At 40.1% G+C, this 25,176-nt stretch overlaps 2 protein-coding genes across 2 annotated transcripts; one reads left to right on the top strand and one right to left on the bottom strand.

Moving 5' to 3' along the window:
• On the top strand, positions 1-6,142 carry c5h19orf54 (chromosome 5 C19orf54 homolog). The gene is made up of 7 exons (XM_042486116.1): positions 1-186; positions 383-571; positions 1,783-1,851; positions 2,054-2,178; positions 2,541-2,670; positions 2,808-2,878; positions 4,444-6,142. Exons 2-7 carry the CDS (start codon positions 399-401, stop codon positions 4,776-4,778), a joined length of 903 nt encoding a protein of 300 aa, XP_042342050.1. The 5' UTR covers positions 1-186; positions 383-398; the 3' UTR covers positions 4,779-6,142.
• Positions 5,791-24,786, bottom strand: itpkcb (inositol-trisphosphate 3-kinase Cb). The gene is made up of 8 exons (XM_042486115.1): positions 24,725-24,786; positions 20,695-22,012; positions 9,618-9,717; positions 9,313-9,526; positions 8,846-9,050; positions 8,151-8,252; positions 7,906-7,977; positions 5,791-7,755 (listed from the first exon to the last, which is right to left on the bottom strand). Exons 2-8 carry the CDS (start codon positions 21,823-21,825, stop codon positions 7,546-7,548), a joined length of 2,034 nt encoding a protein of 677 aa, XP_042342049.1. The 5' UTR covers positions 21,826-22,012; positions 24,725-24,786; the 3' UTR covers positions 5,791-7,545.
• Positions 24,787-25,176: the final 390 nt, after the last annotated feature.

Below are 25,176 nucleotides of genomic sequence, written 5' to 3' on the forward strand. Positions count from 1 at the left end.
TGCACCGACTCCAAAAATGGGCATAACACCGGGGCTAATAGGTAGCTGTGCAAGCCTCAAAAGTGAGCGTAGGATAGTTTGTGAAATATAACACATTAAATAACCTTTTTATGAGCGACAGCCGTAAACAGGAAAGCATTGCTGCACTTCGGGTTTTACTCGTATATCATTCGACGCCTTATGAAGGTAACCTGACTAACTTTTCTCCCTGCTTGTAAGCAACAGAGGTAGCTTAGTTGAAGGAGGCAGGAGAGAGTGAAGGGTGGGCGGGTGTAAGATTATAATGTTTATACGGTGTGTATTGGCAATTATCAGTTGCTGTAACTTACCCCTTTGCAAAGATGGATACAATATTAACTGAGCTACTATTGTTGTCATTCAGAAGGAGCTCAGGGAAGATGTCGCAGAAGTGTCCCTCATTACCACCACCTCCTCCTCCTCCTCCTCCTCCTCCACCTCCTCCAGCCTCCACAGCCAAGAAGAAGCTGTATCAGACCATAGCCAGCAGCAGGAGTCCTGTGGAGGGGGACTACACTGAGGCCCGACTACTGCTCAGCCAAAGAGAGAGCAGGTGACATTTACAATGAGAAGTCCAACTTTTTTTGTGCACATGCATCCTAAACATCTGTTTACTTTGAACAGATGGTTAAAAAAAAAAAAAAAATCTACCCCGATTTCACATTTGAGCACCAACATTTCAGATTTTTAGATACACATGATCCAAATGCTCTGCAATAAGTCCTAGCTGTGTGAAGCTTAAAGTGTTTATCTGCTGACATCCTCACAGAGGTAATGGTGGTAAAAAAAAATTCAGACAATAAATCTGCAAGTATTGGGATAATTGATTTATAATACAAGTATTTTTTCAAAGCCAAATACCTGATAATGTTATGCTCCTTGGTTTTGTCTTATGTGAGTTAAGTGAATATCTTCCAGAAGTCTAGGGTTTTAGAAAATTTTGATGGTCATTTTGGACCTTGTTCTGACACTTAACAAATCAAACAGGTGATCAAGTAACTGAGTTGCAGCTCGAGTGATGTTTTACTGGAGGGCTTTATATTGAAAGGTTTTCTTAATATTTCGGCCATCCTATTTACTAATATAAGGTCAGCAGAATATTGGAAACATCTCAGAACAATGTAATCCTGAATCGGCACAAATTGCAACCCCTGTACGTTTTTTTTTAATATTCTGAAATGTTTATATTGTACATATTTTTATGCTATAGTAGTATTTAAATTATCTTTGTCATATTTTTATTGCAGCTTTTCTAGTTTGTCTTATTTTTGTAGTAGTTTGCCTTATTTTATTTTTTTTTGTTTCCTTTTCAGTATGTTTATTGTATGCTTTATCTTTGCACCAAAAAAGAATTGCAAATTCCTTTTAATTGAAAACCTACTTGGCAATAAATCTTATTCTGATACTAGTAGAGAGAGAAAAAAAAAACGCTGAATCAACATGTCTGACAGTCAACAGAAACAGATAATTATAGGCTGAGGAAATGATTTATAGGCCTTTTCACAGCAGACACTTTGACATGTAATAGCAAGAAAAATGTTGCTAACAACATTAATGATTGTTCTGTTCTAGGACACTTAAAACCAAAACAGTTAACTAAAAGAAAGCCATCATGCATTTATTATTTACACCTGTACTTTTCCTGCTTTGAAATATGTGAAAATGTCTCATTTGAAAATCTTCTCTCAGTGCTGTTGAACTGGATTTTAATGAAATAATGTGTATTTAAATTATGCTGCGTGTCGTTTGTTTATTGTGCCTCAGTTTTAGGAAGGACCTGCAGTGGATACTGGTGAACACATATGTGCCCTCCCTCATCCAAGATGGTCCACAGTAAGTCAGCACACTGTCAGTTAACACTTTAATCTAAATATGACTGAGAAATCTTTGTCATAACACTGTTTCCACAACTGCTGCATTTACAATGAGCCTATTGTTATTAGTTTGCAATGCTTTGATATCAAAGTTATTAAACATGACATATTTATTAGGGACTGATTAGGGACTGTGAGTGTGTTATTCATTTACCTTTCAGGTGCGGTCTGGTGGCTCTGTGGATGTCCGCTCACCTTCGACAGCCACAGCTGAGTGTTGACATGGAAACTGTTGTTCAGATGGCGCTGAGCAGGGGATACACAGCACAGGGGGAAATGTTTTCAGGTAACAAAAGTGTTAACTGTTTTGAGACAGTGTTTTAAATGATGTAGAAAAAGAGAGTGAGGAATAAAAGCAAAGAGAGCTGTGTTTCTGTTATAATGGATCACCCATTTTTATTTATGATCGCACGATAAAGCGCTTCCAAAGAAAAAATACATGCCTCAACAGCACTGGGTTTCTTCAGAACTGCAGATGTAGGATGTTGTTAAAAAAATGTGAAAGTTATATAAACAGTTATGCAACTAAAAATTTGTTTTTTTATTAGTAATTGATTTGTTTCACAAGCAACTAAAATGCAGTTTCCCCAGTGTTTATTGTGGGTGTTTTTATTTTTATGTTCTCATTAAGATTTTTTATTTTGTCAGCTGACAACATGGCTCTGCTGGCAGCGGAGGCTTGTGGCTGTGAGGCCGAGCTGCTGTTGGGAGGTTTAAGTGGTAAAAATGCTGCAACCATCATCACACATCTGTGGGGGAGACAGCCTGTTCTCATCCCGTATCCTAACACCCAAACAAAAACTGCCATGAGGGGTGTTGTGAATGAAAAGACTTAATTCTGTCTTTAAATTCTGTCTTACGGCTTTAAAGAAAAGTTAATAATCACAGGACAGAATTCCTTAACAGTATGTTCAGATATGATGAGGACTACAACCATGCGCCGTGCCAGCGGAGCGGCCACAAGGCGCACTGGGCAGTCGCTTCAGGTAAGACTGGACAGCTCACTCGCAGGAAGTTGTTTTCATAAAGGTGGATCATAATGTGTTGAAATACCAGGATCAGTCGGTTTCATAAAACTGGAGCTTTTTGAAACTTTGGAGCCAATGTGAGACAGTATCAATTCGCAGTGAAGAAAATGGACATGTTGAGACATAACTGCAATGTTCGCAGGTACGAAGCAACAAATATTAAACATACCATGTGGAGAGTGACATGTTGCAGCAAAAACTAACACAAAGACTGCAATAAACAAAGGAGAACTGTCGGCAGCATGTTGTGGGTTAGTTAGCAGTTAGCAATTAGATTCAACCGCGTAATTTCTTTTTTCAGTGTCGAGTGTTTGCTGGAGTCAAAAAAACACGTCCTGCTCCTTTTGTATTGTAACATCATTGAACCCATCCTCCTGTACTGCCTGGATTTCTGCATTTGTAATACCTTTATATGTGGGTGTATAATTCTTTAAATGTTAATAATGACACACAAAGCAAAGCAGAGGAAAGATACCACAGAGGTAATATAACAAGACATAAGAGTTAAGGTCAAATTAAACAAGAGATAATATGCAAAAACCTATCAGAAAGTTGACAGGTGATAATGAGAAATTGGGATGTAAATAAAAAAGCTACTATACAAAAACATACAGATAAAAGTAAATAATTGTGAGATTTTAGATCTGATGGTTAAATAATGTGCTGGAGTATGTTGGAGACATGGAGGAGACGAGTCCCAGCAGAGTTCAAAGGCTGAGCTCTTATTTTCTTTTTTTTTTTTGGTAAGTTTCTTGAACTTTTTGTTTTTGTGTGTGTGGGGTTTTTGCTCTGCAAGAGAAACAAAGTAATAATACAACATCAAATAATCTCCACAAAATTAGTGATAAACAAAGTAAAACAACAAAATCCAACTCACGGGACACACACACAGCCTGGCTGAGGTGGAAAATACTGAGCAGTGGGAGGAAGGCAGTATTTAATGCCTCTGATTCGGCTGAAGGGTTTCCACCTGTGAGGGGCGTGTCCCCCCAGGCAGGAGCTGTTGATCTGTTTTCTCCTCGCAGGTGAAGCTTTGTGGTTCCTGTATGTGGACTCTGGGCAATAATACTGAGGATCAAGACAGACTAAAAGATAAATAAAATGGAAAAATAAAAGAACGTTATGCATAAAAGCAAGTCTATAAAAATTGCTTTTTATGATATGTTGACTGGAAAACTGTGCAGGTATTTTAGAATGAAAAAGATCTGACCTCAGCTGTTAGTAATGCAGTTGAGCGCATTTAATGTTGCAACATGAATTTAATATGTGCTGGAAAGTCACGTTCACAGTGCAGCAGTAAAAAGGAGCCTTCGGGGGAAAACTTTATATTTCAGTCTGGTACATCGATTATAACTCTGCTTAAGGCTGAAAACTACTGTGAGGGATACATTTTCATAGTACCTGAGGCCAGACTTTATTAAACCACCTTTATGAGATTGAATTTCATGAAAGTAAATCTACTCTAATCTTGTTTTATTAAACACATTCAGTCCTATAGCTCTTACCACATCTGTTTGTTCCAGGTGTTCTCCTCGGTTTGGACCCGGGGAGTGTGAGCAAAGAGCTCACTCAGCCGGACCCCGCTCTGCCCTGGCTCCACCTCGCAGTAGACGGCAGCTCTGCTTGTCCTGTCGGTAGCACGGCAGTCAAAGAGGTTTACATCCTGGCTAAGCAGGGTAAAAGCCTGAGCTACCAGCTATGGAGTTTGGACAGTGTCGCTCAGAGCAACGAGCAGCTGAGGACGATGGACCCCGGGAGAGCTGATGACGGGACCCAGTACGTGGTTCCGCAGGGAGGCGTGGAGGCCGGGCTGGCTGGAAAGGCGGTGTTGCTCCACACAAGGACACAGAAGAAGTAATGACGGATACAGGGTGCAGTGCCTGAGACTCAGAAAACACTGTTGGAGGGGCATCACAGTGATCCCTCATGCTGCTATGTGATCAATGTGTAGAATAATCTTTTTACAAGTTTTTGAATTCATCCAAAAGTGGCTGAAAGTGTTGTGAACCTCCAGATTACAGTATTGATACTGTATGTGCTACAGTTTCGATGTTCTGTTCAGAGTAAGTGTTACAATATGAGATGGTATTGAATTATGAAGGGACTGTTTGTTATTTATGAGAGCAGATGAACTTTTTTATGGTTATTTGTTCTGCATGTTTACAAAGTGACAAATTGTCATTTACCTCTTGGTGCTAAATACAATACTGACAGAGTGGAATATTTTTAAATTGCTCACATTTTCGTAGTGTTGTTGCACTCAATCGGTTTTGGTCTCGAGTTATCCTCTTGGACTCGGCTACATTTTTACTCGTCCTTGTTTCGGTCTTGGACAAAGAGGACTCTGGATTTTATGCCAAGACCACATCTGCAGAGATCTCACTAAACTGCCTGTGTAAAGGAGTGTTAAATAAAGGTGCTTCAGCTCCTCAGGGTTTCTATTTGTTCTCTTGTAGAAAACAAATGAAAAATCCCACATGTAAAATTAAACTATGTAATGCCTTTTAAATATTTGATCAAGACTTTTCTCATGGTACACTTATACATACAACTAAATATACAGTATGACAATAAAAGAGGTGAATGACGAAGAATGTGAATCTCTCAGATAAATTTGAGGAGCGTCTGTGGTTTGCATGTTCCACATTTTACTGTGAGTGTGTCGTGCAGCGTGGAGCTCACGCTGCTCTGGCCTTGCTTGGTTTAGGTGGTCTGGACTACAACACTGAATTCTTGATTATGATATTCTGTCATCTTCATTCACCTGCAAAAGTTTTAGGATATTCATTAAAAGAAATAAAAAACTATATTCAGCATTTGATCTGAGATGGTGTGTTTGGAGAGACTTTCTGAGAATGAAGAACAAACTCTGAAAACTATTTCCAGTTTATTGCAATCCATGACTTGGACAAAGCAGGGAATCAATATCAGTTTTAACCAGTCTGTCTGTGCTTTGCGACTTTAAAAAGCACTGCCTTTCAAATATACAAAATGTGGTTATGAATCCAGTTTTCTTACTTACAAAGCAGCACACAGTGTGAAAACGTGATCGTTTGCCACTTTACAAATATAGAAGATTTGTGGGCAAACACTTATAATACTTTGTAAACACCATATTATTCCTCTCTCCCAGCACGCTTACTTTTCAGTAAATGAAAAAAAACGAATTTGAATTCCAATTTCATGAAGTCAGATAACACACACACACAGCCAAACAGTGCTGCCTGACACTGTTGAAGGACGCCTTGAAGACTGATCACGACCTGCTGCGTTCCAGTGGAGGAACAACAGATATGACTGTGAGCAGTGACGCTAAATATAACAATGTTGTTTCTTTGTAAACTCTCCGTGCTGCATAAACAACTTTAATCCCACAAAGCTCGTGTTTAGTGTAGCTAAATGAGACTGACAGCACTGCCTTGTGTTTAAAAAGCGACTTCGTTGTATTCGATTAGTCACCCGTTGAATCATAAGACACATTAAAAATTTCCAGTTTCCAGATCACATGTAAGCTGATAAGTGAAACCTCACACAAGCCTAAAACTGACTTATCAGTTCGATCAGGTAAATCCAGTTTGATTTCAACCACTGCTATGCTGTGAAACTCCCTGCAAATTTGAAGCAACTCTGATCACAACTTAAAGGAATGTTACAAACTTCTAAAAAATATGCATCTGTAAACTGCTGCTTCCCATCTTAAGACACACAGAGGCACCGCTTGATTTGTTCAATGGCTTTGCGAGGATCCATAGTGCAACAAATTCCAGACAAACATGGCTGCCAAGCTTCTTACTGCACAGAGAAAACAAGAAAAAAACTCACTGCATTATCATACAAAAAAAAAATCCAAATTCAGAAAAAACACTTTTCTGCAAGAAGTTAAACTTTGGGATTAAATCAGTTTACACTTGGGAGGTGAACTCTTTGGATGAAAAACAGCACGAGTCCAAAGCACTGGAATGATCAAACAGCTCTTGAAAAATGCTAGGCACAGAAATTGTACAAACAAGGTAAGGAGATTATACCAAGGCCAAAAAAAATTTTTAAATAAAATGGTATTTACATAAAGTTAGTTAACACGTGGTCAGACCAGCGTTTTAGTGTTGCTGTATATTTAAACATCAAAATGGTCCATGACAAAAATCTGCTCCTCAAAGGCTAAAAAGTTTCATTCCTCTACTGTTTGTGAGAGTGCAGTGTGCAACTCTGACGCAACAGAGGGAGATGTTGAGGAGGGAGATGAGCAATGTTAAAAGTGTCTTTGTAGAAAAAAAAGACTGTTAGAGGTCCAAGAAGTCAGAGGACGATGCTCTCCACAGTTCATGTAACAAAAGTTCTGCATTCAGTTTTCCCTCTTTGCAATCCTTCTGCTGTTTCCTTCAGTTCTGTCCTACGAATGCATTAAGCATGAAGGCGGCCTTTGGCATATTCCACTTTGCATCAAAAATCCTGCGCTTGTCTCAGTTCATCTCCATCTCACACAGGTATAATGGGATAAAGACACTTGGCGTGGGTCCTTCTTCTGTCAGCCTCAGTTTGTGTAATCATCAATACTTTTCTTCAAACTCTCCCAGTCTTGTATCTTTTCCACCATCTGTCTCACTGCAGTCTTCTGAGTCTTTCTCTCAAGGCGTCTGTGGGAGCATACTGCTGAAGATGTCTATGAGGTTGTCAAGTCCCCACAGGTAGCCGTCCTCCCTGTTCCCCTCCACCCACGGAGTCCTGTGGTCCAAGGTCCAAGTGTCCGGAAGGGGAACCGTCTTCCCAAAGTCGATCATCCACACTCTGGCCTTCCCCGAGGCGTCGTGCACAAACAGTAGAGAGCTGCCCACGACCTGCGATGGAAAAAACCAGTGAGACAGGTGAGTTAAGGTGTGTGAGCAATTCAGGCCTGAAGCTACTGATGGGATTATATCACAAAATCTTCAACTCGGCTAACAGGTTTGTTTGGAAATCGCGAAAACTTGAGTGTCAGTGTGTCTCACCTCGTGTGATCTGAAGAAGTGCGACTGCTCGAGGACTGAACGGAGCTCCTCCAAATGCTGCAGGTAGAGTTTCTGAGAATAAGAGAAAAACAAAGAGATGTAGAGCATCTGAAAAAAATGTGTTCTTCTTTCCTTCTTAAGTGTAAATTTTGAAGCCACTAACAGCAGTCCATCTCTCTCTCTCTTTATGTATATATATATGATATATATATATGTTTGTGTGCATGTTTACCACATTAACATACCAGAATCTGTGTGTTTCCAGCTACAAAGTCCCCCAAGGCCTGCATCACCTGCTCCCTGTGCTTTGTCTTCTTAAAGTTGGTGTTACAAGTTCCATCAGCTTTCTGTAGGAAAACAAAGATAACGTGAAGATATCTTGCCGATCTCACCCTACTATTATTTTTGACCTGCACAAAATTTAGTAATTCACTTTCTGATTCATCCCAGCTGCGAGTTGTTGTTACCTGCAGAGTATTTGGGCTGTGCTATCAGTAAAAGGACATTTGCTCTGATTTTTGCTTTGCTGATGCAATGGGTACAACAACAAAAACGAATAAAAATATCAATTCCACTGCCACAGCTCAGCCGTCAATACTTGTTCCACTGGAAAATGAAGCCGCTGCTTTAAGTGCTCACTGTGTCATGAGATATTTCCATTTATGACAGAGTTCATGCAAATCCACAGTTATTAGTGCGACCTGAAAACCAGCCCTGGATTTATATTCAAAAGATCAAACAGTATCCCTCAGACAGATAGATACTTTATTTATCCCAAAGGAAATTCACGCACATCCAGCCAAAAACTCCATTTCCTCTCCAGTGTGTGTGGTCCATCGAGAGGACAGACTGATAAATATTTAGATTGGTTTACTTCTTATAGAACTATTTGTTTCTTCACTAGCACTGAGTACAACAGCCAGGCAGCATGACCTCTGACCTTAATGCCTTCGATGCGGAAGCCCAGGGTGGCTGTGGAGCTGAGCGTCTCCCTCCACTGCATGTATCGGGGTTTGAGGACTCCCTGCTGGGCCCTCTCCTCCTCTGTGGGGGCCCCGGGGTCCACTGCAACCATCTTCTCATACATGTCCTTCCGCATACGTGGACGCTCTCTGGCTTTTATCAGCTCCTCCTCCAGGTACGTCCTGAAAAGGAAAGGCTTAATAAGTAATTACAGTCATATGCAAAGAATCTATTGAAATTCAGTCTTGCTTAGATCAATCATGTGAAGCATTTTGTTGACCACAGATACTGCCATTATTTTTATTATCATGCAATGCAAATATGGTAGATGCAGAAAACTGCTGTGTATAAAGGTTCATTTTCAAGGCTCTCTAAAGCATAATATGAGCTCTGAAAAATGTTTTGCACACAGTCCTGTTTTCTTCTCCCTGTGCTCAGTCTCACCTGCTGCCCATCTTACAGTCCATGATGGAGGGCGAGTCAAAGTCAGCAAGCAGGTCATCCATCAGATTATAGTCCTGCTCGTCTCTCTTTACTACACCATAATAACCAGGCACGTGGGGCCGCAGAGTGTCCTCCATCAGCTTCTGTAGGCACTGCTGCTCACACTCACAGTATCGCTTTAACAAGCGTCCGTACTCCCCAGCCTGGAAGTTACCTTGGGTAAGGAGACAGACAAATTGAAGATTAAAAACGTAAGATAAAGTAAGGATGTTGTGCACAGTTATGTAAATTGTATTTATGTATACCGGCATGGCCAGCTAGCTGCACCCATGGGTAACGCTTCTTGAAGGACACGACGAAGGGGGACCAGTGAACCATGGTCTTCAGTTTCTGCCAGGACTTATTCTGGAAAAAGGAAAGCGACAAAGAACGTCATCCTCTTGTCACAAAAAGGTGTGGGTCATCACGTAACTGACGAATCTGCAGCTCTGACTAATCAGTACGAGGGTTTCATTTCTGCTCTCAACAAAAGCATTGAGCTGAACACAGGCGGGAGCATGATTATTCATTAAAGGAAAACACATCCTGTAGCATGAGCATGCTGACACACACACACACACACACACACACACACACACACACACACACACACACACACACACACAGACATAAACCTCTGTAGACATTGGACAGATTCTCCCCTTTTAGCCAAGGCCAGGTGCACAACGTACGGGACACAGCCCATTCATAAAACATTTACTAAAGCCACCGTGGTGGTGTAAAAGAGAGCCTCACTGTCTGAAACTGTGTGTGTAACTGTGTGTGTGTGTGTGTGTGTGTGTGTGTGTGTGTGTGTGTGTGTGTGTGTGTGTGTGTGTGTGTGTGCTGGGAAACATCAGAGCAAGGACAGTGTGCAACGGGGGCTTTGACGTAAGCAATCTGAGAGGAACATGACATCGATTACAACATGCGTGTGTGGGAAATCACAACAAACACACAGCCAGTTCAGGATGTGAGCGTTACATTACAGTTCGATTACCAAGACGCAAAAATCGCATAATTTGCATCCTTTCTAATCATTCCTGTTTTTTTTTTCTGTACTATATGCAGATATACTATATATTTAACACCGAAAGCATGAGTGTAACAGAGGAAACAAAGGGTTAAAGTGAGCAATCAAACACAGGGACAAGAGGCTACAATAATAAAACTAATCTTTTTATAACTTGTATGAATGACTGTGCTGCTCCCGGGGCGAGCCTATCTCTGCCATGTTTACACGTCGGCCTATCTCTGCTCCCCTCACATGCATTCTTTCCACAGCTGCTCTGCTGAAAACCTGTCACAATAAAACACTCTAAATGCAACCGACACTGTAGTGTTTATCTTAGAGGAGGAATTAAAAAAAATAAAAAGAGGATTTTAAGAGCTTAAGAAGCGCTGTTTTGTATCTCTTGCTTTTCTGTGACCCTGAAAATAACTCTCTATCAGCTATGAGGGATGAAGTGCTACAAGTTACTTTTTCTGAAAGTACGTAGGCGTGAAATTTTTACTGAGAAAAGATTTGACCATTTAGTTCTGTTGGTTCCTCATGATTAGTACAACAAAACTGTGCTTCGTCAGCTAGTCAATGTCAGGACTTCTGAGACACACAAGAGGCAGAGAGTAATGAGAGTGAGTACATGACACCTGCGACCTGAGACCTTCTATCCCATCAACAGATTAACCCCTACATAACCTCTGTCGCTGCCAGGACACACAAGAGCGATGACACACGTGTACACCAACTGCATTGCACCAAGTTTGAAACATGAGATCATTTCCTCTCACGTATTTTGAAATATTGCACTAAACAAACCAAACTGTGTACTTTTGATCCATGCACAATGATGCATGGGCATTGAAGGACTTGCAAATCTTAGAATTAGGCTATAAATCGATTAGTCCTTCATAAGGAAATTAATCACCCGCTATTTTGATAATCAATTAGTTGTTTCAGTGAATTTTCAAGCAAAAATGTCAAAAATTTGATGGTTTTAAACTTCTTAAATGTGAGAATTTGCTGCATTGCTTTTTTTAGTTATTCATTATTAAGCAAGTTGTAGCCGTCAATTTGGGTTCTGGGAAATTTAAAAAATTTTATAGACAACACAAACTATTTGTTAATGATGAAAATAAATTGCTTTGTTTGTTGGTTGTAGCTCTATTTGCCGGTGACAATGAATTTAAAAAGGGACGAGACTTTTTTTCTTGAATAAAAATCAGTAGGTTTTCCATGTTAAAAAACCCTTTTTTTATTTTCCACAATCATCCTTTGCCTTAAGCAGCCAAGTCTGGCCCAGTTTGGGTGAAGACTACCATTTGCCTTCTCTGTTTTTTCTAATTTCTTGGTTTGGCTTTTGTATCCGGGCAGAGAACAGCACCACCAGGAATTAAAAGGCTATCTCCTCAAACATACCCCCTCCTCATTGATAGGGAGTGTTTTGTTTATGCATACTTCCCTTCTTACCTTTAGATCTAGCTGTATTAAACTGCAGCCTTGACTTTCTTGAGAGGCTAAACAATTTTCTTCAAAAGTATAAATATTTCTTTGCCTTTCCAGCATGTATCATCTGTTCTCTGATTGAAACAGGAGAGTTGTATTCATCCAGAGCAGAAAATATAGTCCCCCTAACCTCATACAACAAAAAAGACAACAAGCAGTCCACCTTGAGACACTTCACCAGCTCAGTACAGTAAAACTGACGTCAGGGGTTTGCCTCCACAGTGCTGCAGTAAGGGAGAATTATGAAGCTGTTATGTAAAGTTCAGCACATAAGAGTTTATAGGATGTTATGAGGACGCACCTCGCCCTCTTCTCACCTCTGAGCAGAGCGGGTGAAATATATACACGTACTGTAGACATTGTTTACTTTGGGGTCATTTTCCAGTTTATTTTACTCGAGGTTTTAGACAAGTTTAAGCAGAATTTGGCTCTGAAATACACAAGCGTTCTTCATCCTTGATCAGTGTATTTAAATTAGAGGTCTTTTGGGGGCATTTATGCAAATTTCAATAACTTTTATATCTTTAGTTATAATGTGAAACTCTCAGAAAAGTGACGCTTCCTGCCTGCTAGACCAGCACACTGTAGTTACTGTTAAAGATCAGCTTTACAAAACGGCCAACACTGCCGCCAAAAAAATAATCTCCTGAGGTAACATCCGTTTGTGGACATAACACAAACTGTGTTTACCCATCAGACCACAGTAACCTGGGTTTCATTTCATTTTTGCTATTATTAGCTTCATGTCTCACCGTCAGTGACAGATGACAGTCTGGTGGGGGTTGATGGGAGAGGAGGGTGAAGCAGACGCCCAAATCTCCAGCCTCTCTTCTTTCACGTCTCTTAACCACTTGTCATCAGGCTCTTTCTCTAATTGCTTCGAGTTGACAGCTTAATGTTTTGCATCTGGGGGGTCCGATGCATCCGTCTAAAATTACTAGTTGCAGTCGGAGCTAATTCTGCTAATGGGGGTGTTTGGATAAGAAGATCCCTGGAAATGATGTGTAAAAATAAAGACTGGACTGTTTCACCTCAAACTGAACAAACTGTGTAACAGCACTGCTGTCTCATCCTGCCTCTCCATCCCACACATCCCAGCTTTTTGAGACACGGAGGTCACATTTCACCTCTCGCAGTTCAACCTACACCATCTCCGCTTTCTCTGTTATATAACTCAGGAATATATAACAGACATCATTTCATCGTTCTTTGTTTTATAAGCTTCCTCTTCACTCCGCAAAGAGACGATACCTTCCTCTATTGCGTTGTTCAAATTTTCCCCCCACTTTAAATCAAACTGAAGTCCCACTGTCTCTATCACTTTCTCTCAATCAATCCTCATTTTATGGCACAATATAATTTTACTGCAATTATATTTGTAATATGCTTAGTATTGTGGCAACATATATTGTAATTTATTTTCTTTTTCCAACCTTAAATTAGAAGACTTTGTCAACATCTCTTTTTTATCTCATAGGACAAGAGTTTCAGTCTGTTCATCTCACTTCATTTTATAGCAGGTAAATGTATTGAGCGGACTGAAAAAGCAATTGATGTAGTAGGCTACCAGAAGGTAATTTGCATTTGCAATATTCAAAATTTTTATAATAAAATATCTATACACTGGAATTACTGTACTGATACAATATCGCCACACAATATTTCTATGTTACACTGTATTGACAACAATTGTGTTTCTTTATCTAAAATACTGATTTATCAACTGATTGTGAATATCTGAAACTGTTTCAATACTCATTTTTTCACAGTATAGCTACACAGATACCAGCTGTGCCTTTTTGCTTTCTCATATTGTCATTGTTTGCTACAGTCATTCTGCTTTTCTCTGCTACTAACCAAAAAAAGTTGTCGTTGTCAGGTTATATATATATATATATATATATATATATATATATATATATATATATATATATATATATATTCTTCTATTTTTCTCTTAATAAAAAATAATCAAATTAATACATTTTATGCCATCAATGTCATTTTCAAAAGTAATAGAAAATGGTGTCAAACATATATATTTTTTATGGTATTGGGAGGTTATTTCCTGGACATGGTCCTCTGAAATGCATTTAATGTACTATGTCTTTAAGCAGTTGGTTTGTTTACCAAGCTTAAGGCACTATATAAGGCACTCCAATACAACAGCCCTGAAATGAATCCTATAGTAGAGGGACTGACACCTCTCAGCAAAAAGCATTACACAGGTTCACCTAATAAACTGGCAGCTGGGTGTATCGTCAAATTACATCTCTGAGAATAGAAGTGCTTGCATAAAGTATTACAGAAGCATGTTGATCCTGCTGCTTGGCTTACTGGCTTCTTAGCCCAGACAGCGAGATCATCCCAGTTACCTGTGAGCAGCAAAAAGAGACTGGAATATCACCTTTACATTTGAATACCCAAACCTGTGCTTTATATAATCTGGCCTCCAATTATCTGTCTGAAGAGACGTGACATGCAAATGCACTCAACAGTCTACATCACCGCTCTGGATAAAAATTGCCACTTTCAATTCCTTACCTGGCAGACAGAGCAGTAGTGGAGGAAGAGGCAGGCGCAGACACAAGCACACACAGCCCCGGAGACGAAGCAGGAACGCAGCCAGCACAAAACACTCGGCACCATCAGCACAGGGCGCCTCCAACCGTGTGCCTCCCGGCCGACCTGAGATCCTTCACAATCATCTATAACCTTCTTTACCGTTAGCTCCCAGCTAATGCTGCATCTTATTCCAGGTATTCAGTCAGCCCGTAAACCCTCGCTGTAAACTGATGCTGGTAAATAATCCTCCTATGTTAGGAGCTCATGCCAATTTCTCAAACTGACCCCCTTTCTCCTCCTCTACAGCCTCTTTTTGACCTCCCCATTCACAGTTTCTCCCGTTACAACATCATGACACTCCTCCCTTCCTCTCTTGACTTTCTCAATATATCTTCGCTGTCATCAAGCATATCCACATACCTAAAGCTGTCATTTTGCTCTCAGACGACCATCTGCTTGCTTGAACTAGTCCCCTTTTGCCCTAAATCATTCGCTCACTCTCCCTGAGGGTACAAATCTGCACACAATAAGCTGTCTTCTCTTTCCCTTCAGTCACCTTTGTTCCTCTCCTCTCTCTCTCATCCCCTAATCCTCACAGGGCCGATCCTGAGCCCCACGCTGAGCCACTCTCCTGCCAGATTCATGGGGGTAGGGACAACAGGCCTTCCCAAACCCTCCCAGCTCTCTGCTTTTGTCTCCATGACAAATTCCTCAGTACTATGAGACCTACAGACATGTGTGTGCATGTGTATGTGTGTGTGTGTAGAACCTGTCAGACGACTATCATCAGCTACAGGAGTGACTTCATGTGTATATGCTGAGGGTGTTTTCAGGTACTGTCAGAGCTCCATTTACAAAACTACCTCACTGCTTTAAAACCACATCCCTTTCCCTTGAGTCAGGTCTTCAGCATTCAAGCAGTTCAGCTGTGGTGGGCCGCTGAACAAACAGAAGATGTTTTTAAAAAAAAAAAAAAAAAAAAAAAGTCTACAGAAAAGAGACTTTTACAAATTCAAACTCAGATTTTTTCTTTGAGCTTGTTTGGGTGCATTCTGTCTATCATTGTTCAGAAAAATAATTAATGTTGTTTAACAGGGAAAAAATATATGACTATATCTTAAAATCCTCTTTTATGGCTGTGAATTAAATAATTTGGCAAATTTTATGATATCATTTTGACTTCTATGAAATTTTGACTTTCCATTTTTCGGTTTTTAATATTGATATAATTGTAATATTTTTATATGATTATCATTACTATTGTTTATGGGTGATTAATTGAAGAAATAACTAATAACCGGTTATAAAAATATCTGTTGTGTGATGTTCTGTGGCTCAGGAGGTAGAGCCGTACATCCACTTATCTGAAGATTGGCGATTCAATCCTCGCCTCCTCCAGTCCACATGTCAAAGGATCCTTAAAGAAGATTGTCCTTAAGCCACATTTGCTTTTTACTAACATATCAGATTAACACTGTATTCAAGAATCATTACAGCTCGCAGACTGTATGTGAAGACAGAAGCTACGTTACATTGACGGATACAGAAAATAAAATTGCCTTTATGTAACGCTACCTGAAAGATTATTCATGAAGATTACTGTGACAATTTCATTTCACACAAAATTCCATGACTTTTCCAAAACTTCGATGCTTTTACTAATTCCATGACTTTCACAGGCCTGGAAAATGGGGTTGGGAAATTCCATGACTTTTCCATTTTTTCCATGACCCTGGGAGCCCTGAATATAATGTCATCAGTTGTTAAATGTAACCAAGTAAATAAAAAACCTGTGAAGTATTTCCATTTTGTGCTATTTTATAATTACTTCACAATAAACCAGAGGGAAATACTACACTTTTTACTGTTAACTATTAGTATGTTTTAAATACAAAACACTCAGTACAATGGGCCAAAAAAAATTTCGACCAGCTACTAAAGTACGCAAAAACAATCCAATAATAAAATATATGAAAAAATAATAACACTTTGTTAATGTTACTTGCATACGTTCATTTTTTAGCGGATTTAGGATTTCTGCTCGTAAAAGAGAATGGTTACATGTGGCATTAGTACTTTTGCTTAAGGATCTGAATACTTCCTCCACTCTTTTATTAGTCATTTTTACTGTCATGCTGTAAAAACCCGGCCATTGATAAATATAATAGCAATTATATTTTTATTCTTTTGCTTTGTGTCATGGATTCTGTGCATAAGCGCAGTGGGAGTGATGTGTGGGACTTTGTATAATGGGTGACGCGGAAAACAAGCCTTCAATTGTGGCTCATGTGAATAAACACGAATAAATAAGAGGAATCATCAACACGTGTAGGCTACATGTTCAAAGTTGAGCGCATGTTTTGTTCTTTTTTTTTTGCCCGCTCACACTTATTTTCCTCTTGTTTTTTGTTCCACTGTATGTCTCACGGGGTTTCAGGGCAAAATATCACGCAGGGAGAAAGTGTGTCTCATAATCTGATTATAAGTAATAAAGTAACATGTGCACTGTTGACTGAGCAGACATTTGTAGGAATCAAAAACACAGAAATGTCAGGGACAGAGTAGATACTGTCTGTGTGAGAAAGAGAGAACAAGACAAGGAAAAAAAAAAAAAAGAACCATATAAGGCAACTATGTTGCATAGCAACCGGCTCTGCCTTCAGCCCAATTTTCCATGACACGCTCTGAACTCTGAATGCAACATCTCTGTAAGTGTGTGCGTCTCTCTGAGTATGCATGTTTGATCAAGTATCTGCTCACCTCGCTGAGCGTATGAAATGCAACTGGTTTGGCTGGGAGCTAACAGTGTGGCTACAGATTCTTTTAAGCCAGTAACAAACACACACCCTTCATTAGTTAATCACTGTATGACGGGCCAAAGTGCTTTTACTCAGCTGTGAGAGGCCAAAACGTACCCATTAAACACAGCCCTTATCAGAAACCACAAGCTGACGTCATTATGTTTTGTTACAACACTTTAAGTGCAACTCCTCAGGTTGCTCATTTCCTGACTGACGGTGTAATGACCAGGAATTTACACCGTCCACTGGGCTGCTCATTATATTATCATCGCTGTAACCGGCAGCCAATCAGCACGTCTGACGTGGAGAAATGCGACGATTTAAGGCTTTTCATGATAAAATAAAAGACTGATCTTGGAGAGACATTAAAAATGTTATAATGGGAGTTCTTTTTTTGTAAGCAATTATATGTGAGTGAAGTTATGCTTGTTTATTCTTAGAATAGTGTATTTTTTGTTTATATGTGACATAATTATGTTTTGTCTGTTGTGTTTTTTCGATTGTTACTGTTTAACAGCTAATTTTACATCTAACAAAGGGATAAAAGTTGAAAATTTGCCTTTCTGGTAATGCTGGCACATTCAGAGTGCTATTGCTCAAAGTGCCTGTAAAAATAAAAATAATAGCAAATTGGGAAATTGAAATCAGATTTTAAAGAAAGCTCTAACAGTCTACTATGCTGACTTTTTTTCCAAGTGTCCAGACCTGTAAATCTGACTGGAGTCACATTGTATCTGTGTCACGCTTTTCTCTCTCTTCGGAAAGAGACATTAAATACCAAACAAAGGTGGAGCGTCTACTGTGAGAAAATAAATGACTTTGTTATTAAAAAAATAGATGAGTGCAACTTCTGACAGGTTTCTCTGTTTCAAACGACGCAATGTGAATGGCATGCTGACAGTTGAACATCTTTCAAGATGCATGCTCAGTGACGTGGCCTTAACAGAAAACCTGGACATTCAGGATTCACATGTTGCAAAAAAGAGAATTGGAGTCACAAGATGACTGAAGTGGAGACATCCTGTTTTTAAGATTCGTCTCATTCCAAGCATTTCCAGTCAACATCAAAGCCTCTTGACTCAAGGGGGGGAAACAGCTCAACTTCCTACTTGGAAACTTCAAGCGCTCCCGCTGGTGTCTGGAGGAGAGGAAAATCTGAAACCTCCGAGTCAGCAAACTCATTTCTTTTTTGCCGTGATAGCATCTTTGTTTATGAACTGCACAGAGCTGAAGTGGCAGCTGTAATGGGATGACAAATGATTCAAACACGCATCCAGACCCTGTTCAAATGGTCCTAAATCTAAGCTCAGCAAAGCCATGTGATCACGAGGCATGGGAGTAAAAGGACACAAACATGGGGGTTGGAGATACGAGGCAGTTTCCTCTCCTCTGGTTAAAATTTGATATTCCTGTTCATTTTCAGGGTTTTTGGTGAGTCCAACCATTCAGGCTTCAGGCTATTTAATGTTGCCACTGTTACCACATTTAAAACAAACAAGAGATCCATTGAAACTAGTAGACACATGCTGTAAACCTCCTGACTGACTCAAGTCTTATTTTTGTAATTTGTAGAACAGCAACCGTAAAATATCAATATGACAAAGACCCCTAACTGACCCCTAACATGCATTTTAGCTTTGACAGAGAGCAGTGAGACAAAGATGACATCTGGCATCCTGAATCAACTGATAGTGACTGTCATTGTGCATGTGCATTCAAGTAAAGCAGCCGTGCAACAGTAAATAAGGAAATGCATATTTGTGGAGTGTGACTTCACACTCTTAGGGTTTTTGGCCTGCATGTGTCCTGTATGCATTGTGTGCAATGTGGATAGGTTTGTACAGGTTACTTTATATTCAATTGTTTTCCTCAAACCGGTTCCAGGTAATTGTGCAGTAATTTTGCACCTGACACCAGACTGGAAAACTGCCACAAACTGTATGTATTTCAAGACCATCAATTGCGCAATGTTTGAATTTGTAATTTTTTGGTAGCCAAAGCAGTAAGACCCGTTTGTAGTGCAGCTGACAGTCCATAATATGACTCTTATTGGCTATTTAACTGCAACCACAATATCTATTATTGGTGGAAGAATTACTTAGACCTTTTTACTTAAGTAAATGTAGAAATAACCTGCAAGTTAAAGTCCTGCTTTTAAAATATTACTTCAGTAAAATTATGAAAGTATTAGCATCAGAATAAAGAAGAAAGTAAAAGTATTTTCTATGCAGAATGGCCAATTTTATAATAATATAAATGATGTTGCTGGGTTATATTTATTGATGCATCCATGTGCTCATTGCTTTACTGTTGCAGCTGACAAAGGTGGAGCGTTCTAATTACTTAATTTACTGCTGGGTACCTTAACCTAAAATAGTATCTCTTTATTTATGAGTTAATTTAAATGTTTGTGTTAACAACATAAATCTGTAATGTGACTTAAGTTGTCAAATAAATGTATTGGAGTAAGGGACTGTACTTTATTTGTCAGAGGAGGGCGGTGGCTCGGGTCTGACTTCATTATCTCTTTTTAAATCTTGACCCTCCGCGAGAGCTGCAAATATGTTTCCGTGAGCCTCCCTGATTGACTGTGATAAAATGCACGACCCTCCCTCCACCATAAATAATCTTTTCTTTTCATATGTTTACACCAAATGTGTGTATTGGAGCCAAGCAACAAGTAATCATCATATGAGTGAAAACCTGTACAAAACAGTGCCAGTATCAGTAATTTGGCATGGTGGATTCGATTTTAAAAATGTATCCTTTTTATAAAAAAGGAGAAAATTCTAACCGAAAAAAATTGTGGCGTAAAAGATCCAAGTCTGGGCACTCAGGGTGGTTTGGAAATCAAAAAAGGCCTTTAATTCATGGGGCTAAAAACAGTAAAGATACAAAAACGCGCATCAGCTTGCGAAAAAAAATCTTGCTTTTTCACTACTGTCATGCAAGCAGAGGTGCAGAATTGAAAGTTTTTACAGTATCTGGTCAATACAAATGGTTTATTTTTTTTAATCAAAATTTTAAATTGGAAATGTAACTGCCTACATGGGACATAAGGTGTTCAAGGACTGTCAAACTGTGAAAAACAGAATATCTGTTTGTGGTTATAATATAAATGGTTTAATTTGGGCAATTCTTTAAAAAAAATGTTTTAAAAAATGTGTCTTTTATACCCACCACAGGAATTTGGGGATCAGTGGGAATTAAAAATAAATACAAAATACAACCCTTTAAAGTTGTATTTCCCTCCATTATGTCTAAATACAGAACACAAGTCCCTTCCCAGTGCTTAAAAAATATTTGACACGCCTCCCCTGTTTTGCACCATAATCTCCACTTTCATAAATTACGAACAGTCCCTAAAAACTACAATACTTACTTAAAGTAGAGTATTAATTGCTTTCCACTTATGATTTCAACCAGGTGTTTGTTGCATAGAAAAAGAAAAGCACTGGAAAAGACACTCACCCCTGTCCCATCCTCCGGGCTGCACATTGACCGGGCTGGAGACAGACTGGACTCGATGTCGCTCCCGGTGAAGTCGTCCTCGGACTCCTCGAAGGACGAGGCGGAGGACAGGCCGATGGAGGAGGAGTTGGACAGCTTCCTCGGGGACCGCATCAGCGCAGGGGACCCTCCGCAGCCGCTGTCCGAGCAGGGCGACTCGTCATCGGGGTGAGGTTCCAGACACGAGCCGGTGCTGAGCTCCGTTCGGACGGTCAGCAGGGCAGGAGAGCGGGTCGGACTGGGGTCTCTGGTTATTATGAGTTTCGGTATGGTTCCTGGAAAACTTTGGCCCCCTGTGGGACCCTGGGGGACCACAACAGATTCATTTCGGCTCTCACTTTTAACGGGAGCCGCTTTGGGCCGACATGAAACGGTGTTACAGTCACTTTTAGTCATCTTAACCTCCGCGTGGTCGTCTGTAATCGACAGCCCACTGTCCACCGGTCGATCCGGGGACAGGCGGGACAAAGTCCGCTCAGTGTCCGGATCAGAAGTAAGCAGCTGGGCTGAACTCACACTGGTTAATTCCTCAGACACAATAAGGTCCTGGTTGTGTCCCCCCGGTAGCTGCTCTTCCATGGCCCTCGTCGGGGGATCCGAGGCATTGTCCTCTCGCTCGGGTTTCGGCTCCTCGCAGCCCGCTCCGCTGACTTCACCGGTTCCCAAACCAGACGCATCGGACGATTCAGCCGCTGTCTCTCGGTTCACGGTGTGTTGGATAGCCTTGTCACTTCCATCTAGGCCGGGTGGGGTCTCGAAACAACCCGGGGATGCTCGGTGCTCCCCAACCGCCGACACAACCTCGTCCCTCGGCAACTTTCCTACTCTGTGATCGCGGCGCGTTGCTGGATCTCCGGCTCCGTTTCCGCAACCTATATCGGCTTCTGTTTCACCTGAGTCTCGCTTTCTCCTTCCCAGACACGATAACACTTTATTTTTCATCGGATTCCGGTTTAACTGGTCACCCCGTGGCTTCTCTCCGCACCGAAACAGGCAGATAGAGAGTCGCTGCTGAGCTGTTTCGCCTGCTCTCCGCTTCGCTCTGCCGGGGGCGGCGGTGCTGTGCGATAGATCCGAGCGAGTTTGGCCCATCCTGCATGCCGTAGCCTGGTAGTAACACTGAGTCCCAGACACACCCTCAGTGGATGAATTAGAAAATAGTTGAAACCACTTAAACCGTAACTCCTACAAAGCACTGTAAGCCATTAGTCACACAGTCCATTCAATAAGTCTGGGAAAACTTAAATTGCCCCATCCTCTTTTTCCATCTCCTTCAGATCTGTGAGAACAAACGCATGATGAATAATTTAGTACACATCAAATTGTAGCAAACACACCCCTTTAAGTCCACTAATCAGTCTCATAGTGTAATCATTAACAGCACACATAAAAGCACTTGCATATTTATAATAGCTCCAGTGAGCACTGGCTGTCATTAATCAGAGTTTCTGGCTCAAGAATGCCCAAACATCTTTGATTTATCAGTTCAGTTTAGGTATTATTTCCTGGAGCAGGACAAAGGAAGTAACAGTGGGATGTCAAATATTATGCACAGGCACATGGATTATGCTCATAGGAAATTATGATAGGAGGAATTATTTCAATACATGAGTAAAACTGTTGAGTGCAAAGATATTCATGGTTTCAGGGAGTGTCTGGCTCTGTTTCATCAGTGTTAGTAAAAGAAATACTGCCCTCCCGTGTCTGGACACATATACTCGTGTTCAAGTAAGCCTATTGTATCACTACAGCACTTTATTTAAACCCTAATGGCCATGTGTTCAGTGTAGTGTTTCTTAAAATGCTAAAAAATCACATTAAATATGGTCAATATAAGCAAAGCATGATATCAACAAGGTAAACTCTCAAATCAATATTGACTCAAATACACATGACCTACACTTTGTTTCAGCCAGTTCTCAAAACAACTAGGGCTGAAACAAAGACTATTGTCATTACTGATTAAACTTTCATAGTGAATCTTTGACTTTCACATATTTGTTCGATTTATAGATCAGTTGAAAAGGATGGCAGGAAAAAAGAAAACGTCTCTCACAGAGCTCAAAGTGACGTCTTCAAGTTGCCTATGTTATGTGACCCACAGTCCAAACCCACAATCTATTTAATGTACAAAGATACTTAAAAAGAAAGAAAGAAAGAAAAAAAGAAAAAAAGAAAGAAAGAAATCTTCATAGTTTTGAGCAAGCAAGAAGAAAATGTGTTGGCCTTTTTACTTAAAAAAGTACTTACACAGTTATCAAATGTTTTGATTTAATTTTTGTGCATCAACAACTGGATTAAGTGACTCTCTTTTTTAGCACTAAATAAGTGTCCCACACAGGCAGGGATTTCAAAACAGAAAATACCAACAGTAAGTGCAGTTCAACCTCTATTGTTTGGTTCCAATTGATAATGAAACATACTCTGTAAAGATGGAAAACTTTAAAGGTCCCTTATTATGCTGATTTTCGGGTCATACTTATATTTTGTGCTTCTATTAGGACATGTTTACGTGCTTTAATGTAAAAAAAAAAATGCTGTCATTGCTGACAAGGAATGACTGTAATGGCACTGTATAGACAAGTTTTCTGGACATGCAATAATAGCCAACAGCTTTGGTCCATGTTTACTTCCTGTCAGGTGATGTCATTAGCATACACTAAAAGACATACCAACAGGAAATATAAAGGGAACCGTAAGTTTATGTTTCAATTTTGTAACGTCAATATAGTTTGTGATATCACAACTTCAGGGAAGGCCTGATGGCAAATGGAACGTCACAGTTTCTGAATAAGGACGTGCAGATTGAATGTTTCCATACTTTCACTGTATTTATATGACACCTATACCTGCTCTATATACATTTTTCAAAAGACATGGAAATCTGTTTACAATACAGGACCTTCAAGTATAGCCTCTCATTGAGTTTGCTGAAATAACATACTCTAAATATACTTGGACCACTGTGGCTCTTGTCTTTATACGGGACCTTTAAGGTGAATGACACATTGCTCTCTGCATGGTCACAGATTCAAGACTACTGACAGCTATCACAAACTAGTTTTCACATCAGTATTTTACATGAGATTGCAGCTTTCCTCTCACTATAGACACATTTCATCATTTTACAAATCATACAGTCGGCATCCTGAACAAATGCAAAGCATGAGACGCAGCGAGCTTCTGAGTGTTACTTTACTGTCATATACTGTGACAGCACTGGAGCCACCCTGCTGTCAGGAAGGAATGCTCACAGAGAGGAAACAAGACCGGAAGGATAACAATGGAAAGAACAGCTCATCATGCACAACACGCACACATTCAAGAACAAGCTTGTATAATCTAAATCATAATTAATCATACATAATTATGACTCACAGCAGGGAGGGAGGGGTGACTGAGTCTTAAGTCATGCTGACATTATTGGATTCTTTTGAACATCAAGTGTACCCACACACCCCACACACTTTATGGGAAGATTGTCACTCTTATCACTTGGCAAACAAATAAAACGCTAAAAATGATCTACGGTGGCCTGACAGTTAAATCATCTAATAACTCACTCACAGTGTCATCTACTAGCCTATATAAATTCCTATTGTGTAATATCAAGAACTGACAATGTGGCTTGAGTCGAAAATACGTTTGCTTTTACTGTAAAAATGAAATGTCCATTATCTTTAAAGAAACTAACAGCCACACTGCATTAAGGGTATCAAAATAAGCTAATCACTGAGATATTATGAGGACAGAAATGTTGCCCGATAAATTTCAAGTAGATTTTTTTTCCCCTCTTATGTATAGCCTATATTAAGTGACTTTTTTGGCAAAGGCAATAGCCTACAGAGGCACACAACACGACTTCCTAAAGCTTAAAGTAGCTGCAGATCAAAAAAGGCCTAAGTTAGGCTAAACAAATCAATAAATAAAATGTGATCCTTCATATAGGCCTACCGTGACAGCTGGAATCACACTGGAAAATAAAACTCACCAGGCAGATCCTGAGTTGCTCCCATGCTGTGTGTGAACCAGCTGTGAAGTCTGACAGATAGGCGGAGGTTTATAACGTTACAGCAGGGTAAAGGGGATGTGTCTGCGACTTATCTGTGGAGTGTGTGTGTGTGTGTGTGTGTGTGTGTGTGTGTTTGTAGTGTAGCCTAGTATCAGCGTGTGGTTTTAAAGTGAAAGAGGAAACGCTTGTAACAAACAGGAGCAGGGTTATCAAACTTTCAGGCTCTGAAATACTTTAAAACACACACCTAAAGTGACATAAAATCGGCCTTTTTAACCGACACGGGCTTCCGTCGGCTATCTGTCCTTAAAGTTGTATTTAAAAAGTGGTGGTTGAGAAAATGTCATTAACTGAAACACAAGGTTATGGTTTTGTGTCCATCAAAACGTCCGGGGACTACTAGGCCTACCTGACAGCACGCGACACCTGAA

Source organism: Plectropomus leopardus, chromosome 5 (genome assembly GCF_008729295.1).
Source record: "Plectropomus leopardus isolate mb chromosome 5, YSFRI_Pleo_2.0, whole genome shotgun sequence".
Lineage (NCBI taxonomy): Eukaryota > Metazoa > Chordata > Actinopteri > Perciformes > Serranidae > Plectropomus > Plectropomus leopardus.

Bases quoted from the DNA above. Each gene is read 5' to 3' on its own strand.
- c5h19orf54 (XM_042486116.1), top strand. From the start codon at position 399: ATGTCGCAGAAGTGTCCCTCATTACCACCACCTCCTCCTCCTCCTCCT. The intron at 2,179-2,540 runs GTAACAAAAGTG...TTATTTTGTCAG, and splicing joins ACAGGGGGAAATGTTTTCAG to CTGACAACATGGCTCTGCTG. The intron at 2,879-4,443 runs GTAAGACTGGAC...TGTTTGTTCCAG, and splicing joins GCACTGGGCAGTCGCTTCAG to GTGTTCTCCTCGGTTTGGAC.
- itpkcb (XM_042486115.1), bottom strand. From the start codon at position 21,825: ATGGGCCAAACTCGCTCGGATCTATCGCACAGCACCGCCGCCCCCGGC. The intron at 9,527-9,617 runs GTATACATAAAT...TCCTTACCCAAG, and splicing joins GCAGCTAGCTGGCCATGCCG to GTAACTTCCAGGCTGGGGAG. The intron at 7,756-7,905 runs GTGAGACACACT...TTTCCATCGCAG, and splicing joins ACTTCTTCAGATCACACGAG to GTCGTGGGCAGCTCTCTACT.